Source organism: Hippocampus zosterae, chromosome 2 (assembly GCF_025434085.1).
Source record: "Hippocampus zosterae strain Florida chromosome 2, ASM2543408v3, whole genome shotgun sequence".
NCBI classification, from domain to species: Eukaryota; Metazoa; Chordata; class Actinopteri; order Syngnathiformes; family Syngnathidae; genus Hippocampus; species Hippocampus zosterae.
In genome coordinates this window covers 5,597,698-5,619,830 of record NC_067452.1, presented here as the reverse complement: position 1 = coordinate 5,619,830, position 22,133 = coordinate 5,597,698, and the positions used below count along the sequence as shown (strand labels likewise).

General features: G+C 44.4%; 1 protein-coding gene across 3 annotated transcripts in view; it reads right to left on the bottom strand.

The window, feature by feature from the left end:
- Nucleotides 1–2,598: 2,598 nt before the first annotated feature.
- pard3ba (par-3 family cell polarity regulator beta a) overlaps nucleotides 2,599–22,133 on the bottom strand; it is a 144,607-nt gene continuing 125,072 nt past the window's right edge. For all 3 annotated transcript variants that reach the window (XM_052058705.1, XM_052058704.1, XM_052058706.1), the window contains 2 exons: nucleotides 11,421–11,491; nucleotides 2,599–3,440 (listed from right to left, as the gene is read on the bottom strand). In XM_052058705.1, the coding sequence (XP_051914665.1) occupies nucleotides 3,083–3,440; nucleotides 11,421–11,491 (429 nt within the window). In that variant the 3' untranslated portion in view covers nucleotides 2,599–3,082. The remainder of the gene's footprint in view (nucleotides 3,441–11,420; nucleotides 11,492–22,133) is intronic.

The window sequence follows — 22,133 nt, the reverse complement described above, 5'->3', positions numbered from 1 at the left end:
ATGAACGAGGGTGATAGCGAGGAGGTCGAGGTCACTGCGGTTGCTCACCTGGAACTTCCTTGTGGATTTTGAGGGGGCGTCATCGCAACGCGCACTCCACAGACACCCTCCTCCCCACTCCTCCCTGACGTTTTGGGAACTGTGTGAGGGAGAGATAAGTGGTTCAGACCTCCACTCCGCCCTCCCCGGAGCATGCCATTTGATTGACACATGCTAACAAGGGAAGGTGTCGGACAGAATTGGCCCGCAACTCAGAGCAGACCGACCAGAGGAACGGCTTCATCTTCTTCCTCTTTCCCTTTCCCGAGGAAGCACAAATATTCATACTCCAATGACAATTTCCATTCTGTCTGAATTCTTTTGTGAACCTTCATGCAATGCCCATCAAGCAAAAGTGAAAGGAAAAATAAAGGAGTGAAAAACAAACCTCGGAGGTGCACTGTTGAACACCGTAGCTTGTCCTTCCACAAAGTTTCAGAGAGAAATTGTTTTTTATAATTGTGCTCACAAACGGTGATTAATAATAATAAAAAAGCTGGACTCAAACATCATCTTCACATGATGAGCATGCACACTAAATGGTGAGAGGTAAGAAAAATCATCTTTGTTATTTGCATCATGTGACGAGTGAAGCCAACGCTTATATTGAATGACCGCACAGACACTTGGCAAAGAAAATGTCATAGCCCTCCCCTTAGAAATATTTTGTTGTAAAGCCCCATACAAACACCAGAAAGTACTGTATCTTTTTTTTCTCCTAAAAAGTGTTGGAGTAGCACCCAATTACGCCATCGATGTTCAAACCGTTTTTTCCCCCAAGGGGCCTATACGGAAAAATTGCAAGACGCAAAGGGCCACTTTGATATTTTTCAACTTTTATTCATTTTGAATGCCAGTGTAGGTAAAGATATGCAATGCAATTATATATTGGTTGCGCTTTAGAAGAATCACACCTCAACATCCAGCAAACCAAAACAAGCGTGATCTGTACTATGACCCTTGACAGAGAACAGAAAGTGGAGTAAACCTCCACCATTTGATCTCAATAAGATAAGATATCCTTTATTTGTCCCACACTGGGGAAATTTGCATTCTATAGCAGCAAGAATGTAGGTAGAAAGAAGAAACAAGAAAAAAACCCCAAACACCGTTCAATTAAGTGCAATATAAATATAAATATGGATAAGGTCGCAGTGCTATTTACAATTGTTTTACACATCATTTAATTAATTAGTATTATTTTTTTCCCAGCAGCCTGACAGCAGTCGGGAGGAACGTGCGGCGGTATTTCTTCTTGCAGCGCGGGTGTAACATTCTCTGGCTGAAGGAGCTACCGAGTGCTGTCAGGGTGGGCTGGAGGGGGTGGGAGGGACTGGCCATCATAGCTTTTTTTTTCCATACAAGAAGGCCAGAGCACGGAATCAAACCCATGACCTCTGCACTATGAGGCCGGCGTGTTAACCAGTTGCCGCCTCGATTCTCTACAATACACGATTTTATATTCTGCGATTGGCTGGCAACGTCGTGAGGATAAGTGGATTCAAAAATGGACGGATGGAAGATTTGATATTACAAGTGTTTTTGGGCGTTGAGCATCTGGAAAGAGATCCCTGTCATTTGTGATTGCGTGTGGCTTCACAATGAAAGGCGTAGCCACTGCTTCATTCTTCTCTGAATGCAATGTTACAATTTAATACAAAACATTTGTTTCTCAGTGTTGAAGATGAAGACCCAAAAAAGAGAGTAATTAATAACAACGCTTAAACATGAGCCTTCTGACGTTTTTAGGCTCGACTAATTGTTCAGGGGTCAGCAAAAGCGCAACAAAATGATGACTACCAGTAATACAACAAATGTAATACAGACGCGAAAAAGACTCTAATTTAAGTACAGATTTTGAACGGTTTGTTTATGTACTAGTTTCGGTCTTACTAATTGTAAATTATCAGATTTTCCGCACACTGATGACCAAATCTGCTGCTTGCCACAACTTGGGTTGAAGAAAAACAAATACGGCACTTCACGCTGAACAGTTCAAGCTTTCCGGAGTTGAGCGCTATTTCACCTGGTTTACACAACACGTCCCCGAGTGCAATTATATTACCTGACAGAAGCGACTGCACGAGTTGATTTTGTGAAAATAAATTGGAAGAAGGTGATTGTTTGATTGTCTCAATGCTGCTGATGCTGGTTTAAGAGGTGCAGACAGAAGCGTCGAACGAGCATAGGCCTGCCCTCCATTGGCTTTGACGCTAATTAAGGACTGATTAAAAAAAAGTCTCTCTCTCTCTCTCTCTCTCTCTCTCTCTACAGTAATTATCCCCCTTTCAGGACTAATTTTGCCAATCAGTGCCATCTTTAGTTGGGGGAGCAAATTGGGCCATAATCATCATCCTGGAGGAGATCTAATTGCCGCCGATGATTTGGGCATTATCAGAACACTGGCTACTTCTATCAGTCATCTCACAGAGCTCATTCATGGCCAATGATGTGCAGGGAAATTAGGCTGAATATTATAAAGTGACGACTAATGATGTTGTAGTAGTTAAAATGAATATGTGAAATATGCATGGGTGGGAATAAAGGAACCGCAGCAAATGAATTTCCACATTTATTAATGCAAAATGTTTGTATAAAAATTAACGTGTTAAATCAACTGACAGAGGTACAGCGGATAAAGTTATTTACAGTCGACACTTGAGCAACCGTTTTACATTTCATTGGAAACGCCTCAAAATTTCACGACAAAGAAGTCATTTCATTTGCAATACGTGCAGAAGAAATCATTTCCTTTTCCTGTATTGTGATTCTGACATCCTGCGAGTCGAGGTGAGCTCGTGCTCTTCCTCCTGCCCAGTAAAGCCCAGTTTGTCAGGAACAAAAAAAAAAAAAGATATTTGATGCAAAAATGCTGCACAGTTTGCTCTATACGTCATTCACTTAAATACTCGAGATTTTACAATTTACAAGATTTTAAATACAACTACATGCTTGTAAGTGTACAGCGCAGTCTGTTTGGTTTCTCCAGGTAATAATTCACAGACGGAAAAAACAACACACACGCACACACACACACTTTCATTTAAACAGCACCTATCATAGGGTTCTTCCGTCTTGGATCAGGCTGCCTGTCTTCGCTGTAGCCATAGCGGTCCGGGCTGGCGTAACGACCTGGGCTGCCCTGCCGGTAGCCATCCCCCCCGTTACCTACAGCCTCATAGTAGTGGCGTTCTTTGCGGCCGGTCGCGGGGGACGGAAGAGCGTCCTGGCCCGTGACCGCACGGTACTGCTGTCCGGCATGGGGAGATGATGTGTAGTGACGTTGGCTGGAGGACGCCGGCTGATGGACGGACGGACTTTTGTCACGGTGGCGATCTTGGTAGTGAACGGGCTTTCTGTGCGCAGATCTGGAGTGGCTCGGGTAATCATATGGGTCCCTCCTGAAAGGGACAGATGAAAACGCCATTAGCTGAGGTGACCATATAGCACTGTACTAGATTCTACTGTTGTGTCTGTGTGTCACCTGGTTGCCTCATACCAGCCTTAAAAGATTAGCGTTACAGTCGATAAAAGAAGTTAAATAGGATTGGATACTCACAAAGTCCCCACAAGAGGGACAGAGAGAAGGTAAGGGAGGGCAAGGACGCCAGGTGCTCACTGTTTGCAGGACTGCAAATACGGCACACCATGTGCCGAGTCCCGCAAAACTTGCTGGGGTTTGGCTAATGCTAACTGCCCTGCCGCTGAAGCCTCCCCTTGTTCTGCCGTCATACCAAAGCGTCTCCGTTGGCCAGTGCCGATTCTGGCTCAGCACCTGTTGACTAGCCAATTAGAATGCCTCACTCACCACAGACTAGACAGAGACTTAGGGTGAGTTCCGCCTTGCCATGAGGATATTCCCGGACTGCGGTGACCACCCAAACAGAGCGGTGCACACAGGTGGTCCTAAGAATGAACAGCACCGCTTTGTCTGTCAGCAGAGGCGGAGTCACAGACAACAAATATGCCGCTGCAGCTCAATTCAAGTGTGTTCAGATCCGGTTCCACAAGGACGTACAGTTTGGATTCAGCAGAATTTAGACGGGTTCGATTGGCAAAAGCTATGAAGTGGACCCAAATATGACTTACTCCTTTTTGAAAGCCCATTTGAACACCAACACAGCATTTCTCTACTCCTGAATCAAAAACATAAAAACAGCACATTTTGCTCGCTAAAGACCAAAACATCAAATTCATACGGGTAAACAGACGTGTAAACTGTGCCTCTTGCTACTCGAATTAAAAACAGGAAATGTGAGCATTAAGACCATCAACATGTAACTTCATGTAACAAAGCGCGTCAAAAAATCTCGAGGACTATGTCAAACAAGGCATCTTTGAAATCCAAACTGCAAATCTCTTTCTGGAATGACAATATTTCATGGGGACTTTCATTAGTGAGCAAAGGTATTGCGTTGAAGCACTCCAGGAGCATTTGCTGCCCCTACTGCCTCACCCAAAGAGTCATTACAGAGTAACCGTGGCCGAAAATTAAAACCTAGTATGTGAAAGAGCTGAATGTTTGCAACTAAATGACCCCAGTTAAACTTCTGTCCTGCTAGTTCACACATTTTTTTTTCTTCTTCCAAATGTCTTGTGGGTCATCAAGATGTTTCTTGGCAGATGTAAGACGAGCCTTTTTGTTCTTTTCTTTTTTTGTGTGTGTGTGTCAGCAGTGGTTTTCGCCTTGGAACTCTCCCATGAATGGCATTTCAGAATGATGACCACCGACCTTTCCCGAGAGCAGGAGACTGCAGATCCTGTGATGTCATTTCAAGTTCTTTTTCGACCACGCGTACAATTTAAGTGATTTCTTGATTCAACAAACCTGCCACTCATCACACTGCGGTGTGACCTGGGAAACTGAACACATTTTACCAAAAATTGCGGTTAATCACAGTCCTTTCCAAATTTCACAAGGGTTAGGAATACAACTATTCTTTCCCACACCTGAGCAGATTTTTTCCCCCCTTTAAAATAATTTCAGAAACTACAGTTTGTATTGACAAAGGGTGTTATTGCTGTCTGTGAGATATTAAAATTGGCTTGATGATTCAAATCACTTGTGTGATTCATATGCAAAAAGAAAAAGACCCTGAAATCAGGATGGGGTCATCACATCCAATCTTTCTGCAGCAACATCTCTCTCCTGTGGTTGAGAGGAAAGAAATTTCATCTGTGCTGTATCTTGCACTCAGAGCATATTTGACAATAAAGTTACCTTAAACATGAACATCGTCCTTTTGGTAAAAACAATGTTAATGTAGCTTTGAACTCAGAACCTCAGAACAATGAGACAGCTGCGCTAATCATGAGGCCACTGTGCAGCCATTCGAGGTCCCCTTTGGTTTGCTTTCAAGGGACTATTTAGGCTCTCAGCTGTGAATCGAGTCCCTTGACAGATAAAGAAAGCCCAATTTTGCTTTTATTCGCCGGGAATTTATTTAATGGACAAGTAGAATATGCAAACGTATTGCGTTAAAAAAAGCAACGCGTTTGCCTTCAACCACATGAGCATGTGTGTGTGTGTGTGTATACGACTAAGCAGGTGGGGGATAAAAAGGGTCCAATGGGCCTCAGTGACCCTCAGTGAGCCCGGATTCCCCAGGGGTCATTCAGCTGGCTTCAGCCTTGCTGCAAGATTAATGGAGGAAAATTAATAAAAGCGTGTCAAATGCAAAACTATTTTTATGTTGATGTCGTGGACCTCGCTTGAACTGCTACATGTGTGACTGGAGGAGACATGTTCCGGTCAAACTGTCAGTCAAGTTCTATGTTCATGGCGACGGCTATCCTTCCACTTTGGTCTGTGCTTATCCTATTCCGGGCTTCGTCGTACATAACAGGCCAGACATCAAGAGACAGGCAAGCGTTCACGCTCACGTTCATACCTTTGCAAAGTTTTCAATGAACCTGACATGGGTGTTTTTTCATGTGGGAGGAAGTACAGTGAAACCTCGACTTATGAATGAGGATTTTTAGCCACATTTTAAATTACGCACAAAATGTACATAGAAAATTAGCCTCGACTTGCATACGTCTTTCGTTATGTGAACCATCTCAGCCTCCGCAAGCGGATGTGCTTCTGGCGCTACTTAAATGTCAAATGGCTCTTTGCATAATCCATTGCGATAGTTGTGCAGGTTTTTTTTGTCTTTATTTTTTGTTTTTTTGTTTTAACTCATAAAGTAAAATGCTCGATCACATCAGGGTTTGTACAAGGTCGCAAAAGCTTGCAAATGAGTCACCTAATGTTTGCCAGATGTTCGCCTGTACTTTTCCTGTCGCAAGTGAAATTTCCTTGTGACAAGAAAAAACACTTCAAATATTGGCAAACATCTGGCAAAAGTTTGGTGACTAATTTGGGAACATTTACGACTTTGAACAAACCCTCAAGAGAACGCAACCTTCGCAAACACTCGCAAATGCAGTTCAGTGGGATAGGGGCTGGACGCAAAAAAGACACGATTCCCCGTATTTTGCGTCCCACCTTCCCTCCAAAAAAATAACCACAAAAAAATAAGCTCTAAATAAGACTGTTATGCTATTTTGGAAGGAGACTCTTTTTCACTGTCCTCCCCTCCTCACTTCAAGTTAAAGAACAATAAAGACTTGTATGTTTAGGGTGTTATTTTTTTCACATTATATTTGCACTTATTTTTATTATATGCTGTATTTATTTTCAAAGGCACACCAATTATCACAATAACAACATGGAGTCTGGAATCGATTGATTCCAATTCCATACATTTCAATGAGAACATTTACCTCGATTTACAAACGGGGCCACGGAAACAATTTAGCTATTAAGTTGAGGTACCACTGTCTGTTTGTGGGTTTGCGCACACGTAAGTGTGTGAGTATAATATTTAGTGGTGTCTGTATGACAAGAGTGGCGCTGCCCTGCGCTTGGTCTCCTGGGGTTAGTAGCGTCAAATATTTTGTAAGAACTAAAAAAAACATTTGCCTCTGTCAGAATCAAGCATACATGCATACAAGCGCACTCACTAAGGTGACTGCCAATACACAGATCCATGTTACTCAATTAAATGAGATTTGCATTTCATGAATCAATGTACTAATTGCAGGGATGAGGAAAACATGAAGATGCTCATGTGTCTGCTAGCGACCAATAAACAGGTTAAATGTCCACTCATACAATGGCCCTGCCATTACCAAGATGTATATCCTATATCGCACATTTTGTGGGAAGCAATTTGTTTATTTTTACAATCGACAGATTTAACACCACAAATGGAGCAAAGTGCATGTGAGAAGTTCTCCAGACTCCACAAACATCACAAACCTTGCAAACACCCAATTGAAGTTAGGCGCAATGACAAGTGCCACCGACACCAAAAAAGTGTAGCGCCACAGAAGCCACCGCAACAGCCTACCTATTCAAAAGAGGCTTTGATAAAAACAGGCACAGGTGCCCCCGGATGCAGTGGCCCACATTGGTGCGTCCCGCTACGATATGTTAAACAATGCATCGTATCGCAGCCGGGCTGGTCTCGTCAAGTATGTGGGCGCTCCTTCCCTTGAACACTGTTAGCGAGAGTCGATTCTGCAATGGAGGGGCGGCGGACGCGGGGGAAAGGGTAGTCAGAGGTCAAACTTTGGACGAAGGGAAGTGATTGTGGAACGGAGCCATGCTGAAAGCAGACATTTCTGTAACATTACAGTTAATGACAGAAACAGATGGATTTCTCTGTCCGTGAATGCCGAAAGGCTCAGTTGCTGTAGCGGCTCGTGTCGAGTTTCCTCAAGGCTAGACAGTTCATTCGAAGTTCGCCACATGCCTACACTGTTCAATTCTCTTCTATTCAGGGCAAAGATGAATTTGGGCTTTTCACACACTCAGCTTCCTGAATACTGCGCGGACATGTAAAAGGCAGCCTGTGTATAACTTATTGAGCTCACAGGGAGAACTAAGACCTCAAAACGGTTACCTTTTGATTTATTTATGATGCCATGATTCCATTTTCCCATCCTCAGGAAAAGACTTGTGGCGAAGGGATGCAGGAATACAGACTTAAACAGAGGAGGCAAACAAATGCGGGCGGGAGGATTTACAATATCACCGCATTATTGTAAACAGGTAGCACCACTGGCGTCTCAGCCATGCCTGTGACAAAGCTGGCAAAAGCCCTTTCATTTCCGAGCGCTGACTCCGTGAGCTGAAATGCGGTTAGCTGGACAAACACGGCAGCCTCTGCGCACACTCAAAACAGGCCAGCCAATAAGAAAGGGGTCACAGCCACGACATGGGAACTCAAAAGCCCACAATCCCTGCATATTGTTTCATTATGAACTACAAAAGGTTATTTCACGGTCTGAAATGCAGCATGCAAAAGGAGCCGCTGTGGAACCCCCCATCGCCCAAAACAAACAAACAAACAAACAAAAAAGACCTCCCCAGTACTTCTTATGCTCATTAAATGACTTGCATTGAGCTCCGTGCATGAGTTCAAAACGAGTGCCTCAGCAGCTGGATGGCTAAAGCTGATGATTATTTCCAAAGTAGTGAAATCTAAAACATGGATGGCAAGCAAGTAACAAATATCAATTTGACCACGATTGGGGGAAAAAAACTGGGAGCCAACGCCAACCACTTGCCAAAATATGACACAGGTGTCCTCTCTTCTTCCACGTTGGTCTTCAACCATGCCACAGGATTCACTTACCGAGAAACCCAAGAGGCTAAAAATGCACATGCATGTTAAGTACTTCAGGCACGCTGTGGACAGTCAAGAGGACTGTTGTAGCATCACATGCTATCCGTATTTCATGTTGATGTGTGTGTGTGTGTGTGTTTTATATATACATATATATAAAACACACACACACACACACATACACACACACACACACACACACACACACACGTATGTATACCTTTCCAAACGTTCCCATTCTTCAGAAGCATGAAACGACAACGCGGCACCATAGAGCCCCTAATCCAATCACCTTCAGGGAATGGTTCACGGGAGGGGCTGCGATTGGATAACCTGGGGCCGGGTCACTGTGCCACTGACCTGCTGCTTTGAATTGGTAATAATATTAATGTCGTCCATATGTCAGCATGCACACGTGGCCTGCGGCGTCCGTCTGGGTTGTACCCCTCAGCTAACGGAGAGGCAGACCAGCAGCTCAGTCGCACTATCATCCTGCCTGGGGCGAGGCCTCCATGCCGCTTAAAATCTTGTTCACTCGACTGGCAAAGCATAAACTCCTCTTCTTTTGAGTCCACCCAAGTGTAAACAAGCGAGTATGATTGAGCAATGCCACAATGCCGATGACGTCAGACACCGGAGTAACACGAAGGGGAAAGACACAAAACTAGTACATTGTGGTCTTGAAATGAGGCATCACCCCACCCACATGTGCTTTCATTCGCAGGGACAAAGTTGCAGCTGCAGATTGACACTCACTGTACTTTGCTTCAATTTGATCCCATCCTAAGTACCACCCTCTCTTCGTGCAATCCCATCTGTGAGGTGCTTCACTTGTAAATTATCCAAATACACGCACGCACGCCCATGCACCCCCCTCCCTCCCTCTCTCCCCTCCTTCCAGCTGTGGCACCGGACCAGCTCGACACAAAGGCAGCCCAAATGTATGCTAATGAGAGACAGGGTAATGGCGGAGGCGCACTCATTTTGAGAGGAAATGGTTTTCAATAATAGCGGCACCCGAGGGGATTTTGCAACAAGTTCAACTTCAACTATCAGAAACGCACGCATTCTATTCATTGCTGTATTTTCTTGGTTGCTTGGCTCCTCCTCCTCCTCTTTCCTCTTTTCTTCTTGATGAAGAAACAAAATGAAACAACACTTGGAGAACATACGCTGCCTGTCCCACTTGCTGTAATGTGAAGCATCACGCGTCGACAGAGTTCTGATTCTCTCTCGCCTTTCGAGGCAAATTCAAACTGTACACACTGGTGACAAGCAGCAGGTGTGAGGCCAAAAATAATTCAAAACAGCTCACACACATTGAATACGGGTTCATTTTTTTCGATTCAAAATACAGTCCATCAATGCACATCTTAAACATGAAAACAATCACGATTAATAAGTAACTCTGCTATAGTGGTTTGTTTTTTAGCCCTTATCTAGGTGAGCTGCAGCCTATCTTATGTGATTATGGGCAAGAGCAGTGGTGCCCAACCAGTGTGCCAGGGCGCATCAGTGTGCCGCGAAAGCTCTAATGGTGCGCTGCGGGAACTTCAAATTTCACTTAATTGTTGAGAAAATGATTAAAAATTATGTATCTTTATGCCAGCCACTTATAGTGAAAGAAAGAACAAATAAATGATCTATTAGATGGCAAAAAGTATGAAATTGACATTTGTATCCTTTTTGTAACAATTTTGTTTGGTAGTGTGCGCCTGGGCTCAATAGGGTGGGAATCACTGGGCTTAGAGGCACGCTACATCCTGGACTGCTCACCCATTCATCACAGAGCAGAGATTTAAAAAAAAGAAGCATTGATCAAAATATTCACACGTACAGACAATTTTGAGTTGTCACTTAACCTAACACATTTTGTAATGACGGAGGAAGCTGGAGGACTCGGAGGCACGGGCAAAACATCCAAACCACACAGAGCCAAGATTTGAAGGTGTACTAAAGCAACTCAAGGAAAGCGTCACCATATGAAGCCACGTCTTCAAATATATCATATTTTGCAATCCACATCAAAACATTTGACCATCTTGATTAACTTTTATATCAACTCACATAGTCTAATGAAAAAAAAACTCTTGTTGGTTCTGAACTATCCAATGTCACCGGGTCTCAGTTTGAATTCTTCCTCATTCTTCTGCTCCGTGATGTGCCCTCTTGGTTGGCTCCCTGCTTTCGCTTATATCAGGCGGCCCAATAAGCCGTGAAATGACTTTTCTCCCTCCTCATCTCCCTACTGGTGTCCTCTCTACATTCACCTTGCATCCTCGCGCCCCACTGTTGCGTGGCACTAATGTGAAACCTTCAACAGAGAACTGATGAGCCACACGTGTTTACGTTCCTAATTTGACACTAGAGCAGCTAAACAAACACAAGGAGTGAACACAGCGGCAGTAAAGCCACATGAGAGGCTGCGCGTGCTGAGCGTCCTCAGGCTGGTTGTTCGCATAAGCTTCCTGCCGGTGCCGTATTCTCCGGAGACCTGATCAGTCCTATTCCTGGGATGGGTAGACACTCCCAAGCCAAACACTCCAGATTTAATTATGAGCTCCAAAGAGGATTAGCCCGGGCCGTATATGTCGGTGTGTAAGTGTGCGTGTGTATGGGAGGTGTTGGGGGGGTGGGGGGCACAAAGATCGGCATAATCCTGTCAATGTCCCCCTGCATTGAGGAAGAAAGAGTAGCTCTTACCTAGCGTGTGTGGGACCGTCCAATTCCTCGTACAGGTGCAAATGTCGGGATTCGTCACTTCTGGGTGCCACCTACAAGGGAACGCAACAGAACGGTGACTCTCGAAGCCCACGTGCAGTCGTCCTCCCACTTTATGGCGTTAATAAGATAAACTCCATACAAAACTGTAATAGGCCCCAGTTCAGATGAGAACTAACCCCCAAAACTAAATAAATAAATAATGTAGCAGTTGTATACTGAGTCTATACGTCGAGTCCCTGATTCGCTCCAAGACGCAATGAAGAATGCGGTTTCTAAAATACATCCTATGTTGCCATCTGAACTCATGATAATGAGCGCATCATCAAATTAGAGCGAAACTCCTCTACGACGAAATCATGTTTGCAACATGAAATTTTTCAAAATAGGGGGCTTTTCACTGTAGCAAATTTTATTTTAGATCTAAACACACACGCACACACACACACAAAACCTATTCATTCATCTTCCGAACCGCTTGTTCCTCACTAGGGTCTCGGGGGGTGCTGGAGCCTATCCCAGCTGTCTTTGGGCAGTAGGCGGCGGACACCCTGAATTGGTTGCCAGCAAATCACAGGGCACACAGAGACGAACAACCATTCACGCTCACACTCACACCTAGGGACAATCTAGAGTGTTCAATCAGCCAGCCACGCATGTTTTTTTTGGGGGGGAAAACCTATGTGTACTCTTTATTTTTATTCCCATACGTAGTGCATAAATACGTATTGGATTGCCAGTGTGGAAAGAAAAAAAAACGGGACAGAAATTGCGAAATTTCAGATCAGCATTCACTTTCACTTATATCAATTTCTTACATAATGTCTTTTACTTTGCTTCCTCCATCTTTCATTTTTATTACTGTCTTCAAGCGTGAATTATTTTCTTTTATTAACTCCTTGGTCTGCAAAGGTCCGTTTCATAGCCATTTTAGCAATGCAACAAATACTTCCTGGACTACTGCGCATGTGTAAACCAGTGTGGTGGTCGCTTTTGGATTAGACTTTTGCGGCAGGCTTGTTTTCCTTGTGGGGAATCTTGTTGCGAGGCAAGAGCAGAGAAAAAGATTTCCTATAACGGAACAGGGGGACTTTTCGTCGTAGGGGGAGCGGAAAAGTGCAAATAGCTTTCATGGATGACATTTTTTTCGCACTAGTGGGTATTTTCACCCATGTAGGGTTCATTGTGGAGGAGTTTCACTGTAGCACAAGAATCTTGAATGAAAAAAGTCCTTGCCCCAAAAATTGATCACACTACTTGATGCTTGATGCAAGAAAAATGTTTTTCATATTTGCGTTTGATTCACATCAGACAAACACTTCAGGAAAGCTGTTCCAGAAGATAGTTTGTGACATACGGTAAATAATAAAAAGGTTCACGCAGTTTCTTTTCTTTTTTTTCCCCCCCAAACCACCGACACATCCAAAAACACCTCAGTCACTGTGGATCATCCATATAGAAAATAATGAGGATCAAATGTGGGCGCCCCTGTTTCAAAAAGAAACTTAACAAAGCGGCTTTGCCAAAAAGATTTTGAATGTGTTTTGCATGCCGCCTTTTTAGTGGTATCAAACAACAAAGGAGTGAAGACTGGAATGCTCCACATGTGGTAACACAAACACATGAAACCGCAAGTCAGCACTGCACCCTCATGATGAACATGTGTGTGGATGTTTTATGCCAAAAACACTGGCCATTAAAAAAAAACAAACAACAACAACGACTGTATGCAGAGCAGGGCGGAGGGGGCACACATCCTCCCCTGATTAAAGCCACTCAAGCGCACATTGAGTAAAACTACAAATGCTACTTTGATGCATATTTGCGTTTTCACGCCAACTTGTAAAAGACCAGAAAAACCTCTTCCTTGTCCTCTTGTTGGCGATAATTGTAAACATAGCTCGCTCTAACCCTGAGCTTGGTGCTCCCAGTTCAACAGAATGGAATCCCGAGCATAGGCCGCAAAGGGCTTCACGAGTTCAGTGACAACAATGCTAATATCACGTAACCGCATTTTGGTGAGTCATTAAGCACCACCTTATGAGGAGGAGAGAGTCACAAGTGGTGAATTTTTACAGAGAAGAATACACGTAACTGAACGCGATTGAGACAAAGGAGATGAAGACACACGAGGGATGCTCGAGGTGGGGAGGTGGAGGGGATTGGTGATAGGGGGGCTGCGTTGTCATGTACCATAAAATTGTGAATATAAATTGCAACTTTTCACCCAGCTTTAAAGCCTGCGTCTGATCGCGGCGGCATCCCATTCCCTCCTGAATAACCGCAAACCGATTAGTCGGTGAGTCTTTGGCGCACACCTAGCGAACGAGACTGAACCACAAACAATGTCGCGCTTGTCAAGGAAACAGCCTGCTGTGGCCGCAGTAACTGTGTTATGATAATATCAATAGCAATAATGATAATATTGACAGCAATAACAAAGGGGAAACAGGCGAGGAATAATGGAGAGCGTGTGGCTATTTGAGAGGCTCTTGGCACTGCTAGTCCCATTCAGAGACTGCACTTGAGCATTTTGGCGACAAGCGACTTGCCACATGCTTTGCTTCTTAGCTCCAGGTTCATACGAAATATTATAAATTATCGTCACAAAGAATAGATATGTTGTATGGGCACGGCTGCAGCAAAACAAGTAGCCAATGGCAACCTCTGATAAAAGCCAGCAGTTAAAAGTTTCCTTCTTTTATCGCTTCCTAAACTGTCTTTGCTGTCCATTCATCTTGCTATGAGCTGTAGGTTGAAATATTACCTGCGCTTGTTTTTCGAGACATCACCCACACTGAAGTATGCGAATTAGTATTCAGATCACGGCAAGCATGTGACATGCTATTTTTGTTTCCAGTTTTGTTGCGGCGCTCACTATTGTGGCTTGTGTGCTACTTTGTGCTGTTCCCACCTGCTTATTTCCTACACTATGGTTGGTAGTTCAACTGTTCTCTCGTACGCCCGAGGTGCCTTAGAGTTGGCAGCCTGTTCCAACAGCCTAGCTCATTTTCTCATTCATGATTACTTTTCCACCTTTTTGTTTTTGTTTTTTTCTCATTTCACGTTCATTATGCAACATGTAAACTCACTGTGGACTGTTTTTTTTCTCCAGCATTTCTGGATATGATGTTCTTTGTCGAAGCGTATCTGCACTTGTTCTTTGTTGTGCGCCTTCACGGCAAGATATTTACAAGAGTGCCGTTTGTATCGGGGCTTTTGGACTTCGGTCACTTGTCATCCCTTGATGCTCCAACTGTGTCGCGCTACGGCTGTAAGGAGCGGCAACCACGAGGAGTCAAAAAAGCAAGGAGCTACGACCAGATGGAGCAGGAGAACTTTACCAATCTTTCTGCACGTGTTACTCGCCAACAGACGAACTACCAGCTGTTAGAAGACGACAGCTGCTTGTTTACTTTCAAATTCAGCTTGTAGCAAATGTGAGTGATGTCATGCATGCCCACATGCTGTGTTTGCAAAATTACAATTTCAGTGTCCCAGCCATCAACGTCAATTATCCTGGCACCCCCGTACTGGTCATTGGAGACTCTCATCGACTAACAGCTACACACAACCTATGCGACAAAGGAAGAAAAGAAATGCCACAGTGAAAGGAATGTGTCCAACTTTTAATGAGAACATATTTTAAGGAGCTATTCATGATTGTATTATTATTGGCATTTTGTTTTATGGAGAGCAATTTGCCACAAGTGTGGTTGTTGTTAAAGTGCCACATGGATTCAACCAAGTCCCCCAAAAGGGCCGTTCAGTGTTTAGTTCAGCAGACAGCTAACAGATACAAATGAGACAACGTGTTCCAAGCTGTTTGTTTTAAATGTTCACGCCAAGTATTTTCAACACATCGGCACTGCCATTATCATTTGATTAACATATTTTATCGCTGACCAACATCAGAAATGTAGTTGGTGCACCTAACAGAAGCCATGGGCTCCCTTGACAGAATTTTAAGGACAAGTTCCAGTGATGTCTAATCTCACGTCTGGTCTGCGTTTTCTGATCGAGACACAGGCTGTTTACCCAAAGGATGGTTTTACCTGTCAAAACTGTCACGCGCCGTTGCATGAAAGCATGCACCCTGCACATGGTGCTCACATGCACATTGACAGACGGTATACAAGAGCACCGATAAGCTAAACAAGCAAGTACGGGGTCAGACAGAAACACACAAGCCACACAGGGGTTGACAGAACAAACACAGCTCAATGAGCCCATATCGCTGCACGTGGGGCAGACTTATTGCACTCTTCTGCAAGCGCGTCCAAACTCATTCTGAATGCTACTGTACATCAGTACATTCATTAGCACGTGCGAGTTACTACAGGGAGGACTAATGTCTCTCAACGGGAAACCCGGAGCCACGTACTCGAATGGCTTTTTGCCATCTGTGTACTTGTGTTCCAATATTAGGTCTCGCTTTCAAATTGAAAAGGCTCGTAGAAAGCAAATATGCCATCTTTGTGTGTCAGACAAGGCATATTTTGTCAAGTGAATGGGTCATTAGGTGCAGCGGGGTGCTGGGAGTCAGGTGGAGGACCTCAGTGTGTGGACGTGCTGAAACAGACAATGAGCATTCTCAGTGATATGCTGGAGAGGAAAAAAAAAAAGGTCAGAGGGGAGATGGTAGTGAGGAGGAGAGGGAAGTGTGTTCAGACAAACGGAGTCAAAACTCTTTTGTCTATTGATTATATTACCATAATGGCCTGGAGGCAGTGTCTGGATTCTACATTAGCCCGTTTAAATCACAGGCAAACACACCGTGGATGCTTTTCAAACACAATCCCATTTATTCAAACTTGACAGCCAGTTTTTGCGATGGTATCTGATTTTGCAGCGAATGCTTGAGAGTGTCTGTGCGGGTAGCTAATGTTTTTTCATCAGGGTTCGTTCAAGGGCGCAAAAGAAAATTTGAGCACAATTTAAAAAAAAAAAACAATGGAAAGAGCGCAGAAGGACTGTTTGCAAACGTCGACGATAAACCAACATGAAAGCGAACCGTCGCATACCTTTACCGCGCAGTGAGATACAGGCTTTAATGATATTTATCCGAAAACAAAAAACAAGGTCATCGCGGCAGATCAATTTTGGTCCAAGGTTTGAGTTGGCCAGGACAAAATCAGGTATGTCAAACTCTTATGCTGTGGCATTATGCCTGCTTTGTGTATTTGTGGGCCTGACAAAGGAGAATCTTTCAATCAGATTTCAATCAGAAAATCAGAGCCCCCGCCCTCCTGCCCCCCTCCCCCGACATCAGTGCAACAATCTCTGTCTTCCAAAGTGTATAATTGTGTTTGGCTGAATGAGCACAGACTAACTCTTCTCCATTTTCCTCAAATTAGAGAGCTCTGCTTTGACGGCGCCAGATGAGACTGAGACACACACGCACGCGCACACACGCGCGCACATACACAGGGGCGGCACAGCTGTCACATTCATCAGTAAGTATTGCTGGCGCTCAGGAAATGACTTTCTTGGAGCGCCATGGGCTTTGATGCAATGTTGTGACGCTCACATGTACAATAAGCCTCCAACGAGAGCCCAAATGCTTTGACACAAAGCCCAAGCTTTCATTCTGCCACTGAGACGCACAGATTGGTCTTCTCCAAGCAGCTTTCCTCCGCCGTCGCTTTTCAAATGGCATCATTAGGGATCCTGTACATTGGCTTCTTTTTTTATTTCATCTTTCCTTAGCTTCCTCCCACTCGCTAAATGCATCTGAGATGCAAAATAAGCATGTGTCTTGCATGTGTAGACTATCATCAGGCAGTATTTTGGTCACCAACGGTTGCTACTCTGCTTTGCTTAGTGGCAAAACTACTTTGAACCGCTCCCCTATTGAGCCTAGACCAGGGGTCGGCAACTCAAAATGTTGAAAGAGCCATATTGGACCAAAAAACAAATATGTCTGGAGCCGAAAAAAATTAAAAGCCTTCTATAAGCCTGATAAATGAAGGCAACACATGGCTAATTTGGCTAACACATATTAGCCAAATTAGCCTACTATCAAAATGACTAAGTTGGCAACAAATACACAATGAGCCTTTAGAATGAAATGCTTTTTTTTCCCCCCTGCAGTGCATCCTGTAGAGCAGGTGTACCCAACATACTTTGAACGAAGATCGACTTTTCCATCAACCAGCCTCCTGCGATCGACCCGCTACCACACCCGCGCGCATTCGCACGCACTTACACACGCTAAAATGAACGTGGGATGGGACGTGTACGCTCACGTATACCATTTAAAAATGCTTCTCTCGGCCCTCCAGATTTCCATTCTTTGTCCGTCCCCTCGGCGGATTGTACATGAAATGCAGTTTATTATTATGATGATTTTTTTTGTTGTTCCCAGTATAGCATGGAGGATGTCAGGCGCTGCACTTGGAGTTGCATTTTTATGTATGAAAAATGAAGTTTGAAGAGGAAAAAAAGGTACTCCTACACTACCCAGAGAAATCAGTAGGGAAAAAGAGTATCTCTGTGTCCGTGTGTCTGTGTGTGTGTTTATTTATGGCCATGGCATTGGCCCTGAGCTGTTTCTTTACATGGGTGAGCCCATGAAAACTCCATGTAAGATTGAGTGGATGTGTTACTGTATGCTCCCCTCAATATTCTGGTGACCAAGTCCTTCTGTAAGTACGAAAACATTCTCCAGTCAAATCCATTGCAAAGCAAAGGGAATAATCCACGTCTTTAGGGTAAACTGTCACCCAACTCTCTGTCTCATTTACGGCAATTGCTGTCCAAATGTATTTCAGCAAAAGGTAAATTACTGGAATAACCCCAGCGAGAACCTCTTAAATCAAACGCATGCTGCGCACAGCCCTTTGCCCCTGGGCCCAGATAGGAGGCTTTGCCTGCCCAAAAAGGGAGAAAGCGGGGTCGCTGTGCGGTATCGGAATGAAGGAACTTAAAATAAAAGTGAGCAAAAAACAGCATGTTGCGAGCCTGAGGGAGGTTCTGCACGGATGACAGCCAAGACGAGTCCGTGGATGGAATAACTCATGGTGACTTTACTTCTGGACGACAAAACTGCCGCTATCACACTGGGTAAGGAAACATTACACTGGATTACAACAACCTGTCTGGAAGCCGGCGCTGAAAAAAAGTGAACGTGGCCTGTTCCTCAGCAGCTGGCCCGAGTAACTAGTTCAGGGTTATTCTCGGTTTATGGTGGGGAAAAAAAAAACAACGTGCGGTGTGGTGTGCGTGTAATTATACGGGCGAAAATAGTGCAACAGTCCGGTCTGGAGACCGAGCTGTCCTTTAATTAGCGCTGGCTTAGTGGCGGGGCGGCAGGTTGCACGTGTCAGGGGGTGAGAGTGACAATAAAAGGCCACGGTATGTTTTCTGTGATCTCGTAGGAGGTCCGAGGTTCAACGCATTACTTTTAGTTACTGTATTTGTGCATGGGTGTGTGCACAGAAGTTTTCAGCCTGTATTTGCTTCCTGCTTTAGCAGCCTCAACTGAGGCCGAAGCTGAGGTGACACAGATGGTGACGAGGCGAGCGTGTGCACGGGCGTCTCCCTTCAGTCTATAATTGTGGTGCAAGTTTGCGGCACATCACATGCTAAAATGCATGCGGTTTGTCCGAGTCAGCCACGAGAGTGTTTTATCCTCAAATTTGCTCGTAAGACCAACTACCGTAAAATTTGGAGAATAAGCCGCAACTATTCCATGTGAAATATTTTAATCTATTCTCAGTTTCTCTCACAAAAAGCTGTGTTTACGCTTCAGTAATTTTTCAACAAGCCCCATGTTGAAGCGTTAACTTCCCCCGTCTTTGATTCAAATCCCCTCACATTACGACATCTGGATCGCAGGTATTCAGACCTGCTCCGTTCAACCGCACAACCTCATCATTCCAAAACACGAAACACTATTTCATATCGTTCTTGGCTTGGCTTGTATGTGTAGAGAGCATATTCTGCCCTCCCGCAATGAGCAGAATTTAGTTGGCAGCTAGCTGGCGGTTCTCCAAGTGACAGGCAATCTTCTCGCTTTTAGATGTTTGATTCAAATTGCTTTCAACACAGCAAATCTAAATGCATTTAAAACCAACAACCATCTTCAGAAAAACACCCCGAACCAGCTGCTCGCCCTCAATCACATTCTTTTACAAATATATACCGTATATATTGCGACTTGGTCCACCCACAACCACCTTTGGTTGATTTTCAACACAAATACACAGATCTTATCAATCCAAATTATTCAGATACAAATTCTACCGGAGAGACAGTCCCAAGTTTGTAACATGGAGGGTTTGAAAAACCAAAATCTCTTGAATAACCTGAATATTGTCACATCAGAGAAAAAGATGTTGACAGCCAGAGGAAAATGACAGGGTGCTCCACATCCACTCGTTTTAAACAGCTAGCTAACCACACTTTTTGCTGCAAATTCAGTAACAAGAAACCCGATGAAAAATCCCCCCAAGAGAAAGTTCTAGTTTTTTGTCATTTGGTCTTTCATTTGTTTGTGTGCAAGCGCCTGCCTCTTTTGGCATCTCAACTTTGAGCATTTACAAAAGGATGGCATTCTTCCAAGCATCTACCCGTCTCATTTTAAACATTAACCTTTCAGAATAAACCGTTTTTGATCAGTAAACAAAACATTTTGGGTCTCAATATGACCACAAGATGTCAAATCACAATCAAAGACTTTGAAGCTGTTTTCCAGGAAGGTCAAGATCCGAAGCGAGGCTGTTGGGTGAATTGGATTCCTGGCCCATCTGTGCTGACTTTCTGATCACACACTGTGCAACCCTAAGTCACTCAAAAAACGAGTCACAAACACACACACACACACGCGCGCGTACTGGCACATGTACACACACAACAGAAGCAGTGGAATTTGCCAATGACGAGACTGATACCGCTCGAGCAGTGGTTCGTAACCTGGGTTCGATTGAACCCGAGGGGTTCGGTGAATCAGTCTCAGGGGTTCGACACTCGCCATGGAGGTAAAAACGCACCCAACTCAACATGTCAATTAGTTATGATCCGCCTGCTTGGCCATCACTGTCTGATTCATTTTGTGCACAATTAAAAACGTCAAAGCCAAAAATCGGCTGAAAGATAGCTCTTACCTTCAAAAACTCATAAGTCGAGTCATTCTTGTAGCAAGGCACCACTATACTTTATATTTCTACATATACACAAAAGACTAGCAGTACTAGTTGTGCACAAGTAATTGCAGTTGTGCAATTACTTGTGCTCTATTTACTAAATTCGCTGGCATTTAATGCGTTGGTCCATGTCACAAAGATCGATTCTAAATTGTATGTGATTTGAACAGACGTTGTCAAGCATGGAACCGCATTTTACCCAGATCCTATTTGAATCACATTAATTTATTTCGGTACATTTATTCATGCCAAATCAGACCGGATCGGGTTGGAATGTGAATCAGCTCCATTTAAGATAACGTCGTAGCTGCTCACGGCAAATATTGTTTGGCATTTGAGAATGCATTGAGAGCAAGTGTCAGTTGTGCTCCGATGCTATTTTTGCAGAAGCTTTGGGAATTCTCCTTCTTTCGAATGGAGCTCACGAGAGTCAAGCTGCATTCTGTCACATGAAACCATCAAGTTGTCTCTTCCTTCTCCTGTTGTACTTCCTGTCAACGCCTCCAAGTGCCTGTCAGTACTTCCATCTCACCCCATCTGCCTGCTTCGCATGCCAATCCAGCGAGCGTTAGATGTTGTTTCCTCTCATCCTTCCCGTATTCCCCCTTAGGCCCCATTTTCTTCTCATTTTCTGTGACAATGCTCTGTTGCTTTGTCATGTCCTCAACTTCCCTTGTTTTCTTTCATGTCTACATCATCCGGTCTTGCTCCCCATTCCTGTGTTCCCTTCTCAGTTTATTGTCCCCACACCACTGACACACCCACTCTTTTGTCTGTGCAACTTTTTTGTGGGCCACAGTACTGGCGGCTTACCCAGCAGCAGCCTGGCACAGCAGGAACTGCCAGCCCACACTTCATCTACACCTCTGTTGTCGGCCCGAGACATTCACACCACAAGGTGTGCTCAGAGGAACTACTTGTCAGGTCAAAGTGGCTCGCTGTTAGGACACAGCGGGAGCAGATGAATCCCACCAAGGACTCAATGTAACAGCTTGCCACAGGACTGAGTGAGATTTGGGGGTGTCAGCCTAATGGTAACAGAGATGATATACAGTACTTCTGATGTCTCCATCTTGCACGTTCACCCATGAACAAGCAAATATTGTTCACAGAGGTGAACAGACTATGATGGACTTTGTCTGTGAGCATGAAACACCACGCACAGCTCAGGAACACCCTAAATGTGTGCGCGCTTGCATCTGCGAGAGAACATAAGCCATCGATCACCGTGACAGGCGGCTGCGCGTTTACTTAATGATGTGGGGGGTTATTTATGAAGTGATGGCCAAAGCGCGGGAGGGAGGCAAGGAGGGGAAATGTTTGTGACGAAGGAAGGGGCCAGTGGGTGGTGGCAGTTGAAGCGGAGACAGCCCAAGGATGCGACATTAAAATATCATCAAGCTGATGGATGTCCGCACCACACACAACACTGAAGGAAAACACACACTGGCAGAGACTCGAATCAGGATGTGTGGTCATGACCCACGGGCGTGTGACACCCTCAAAGTGCGAGTTCCTGCCGTTTCATTACGATGTCAAATGTACTATG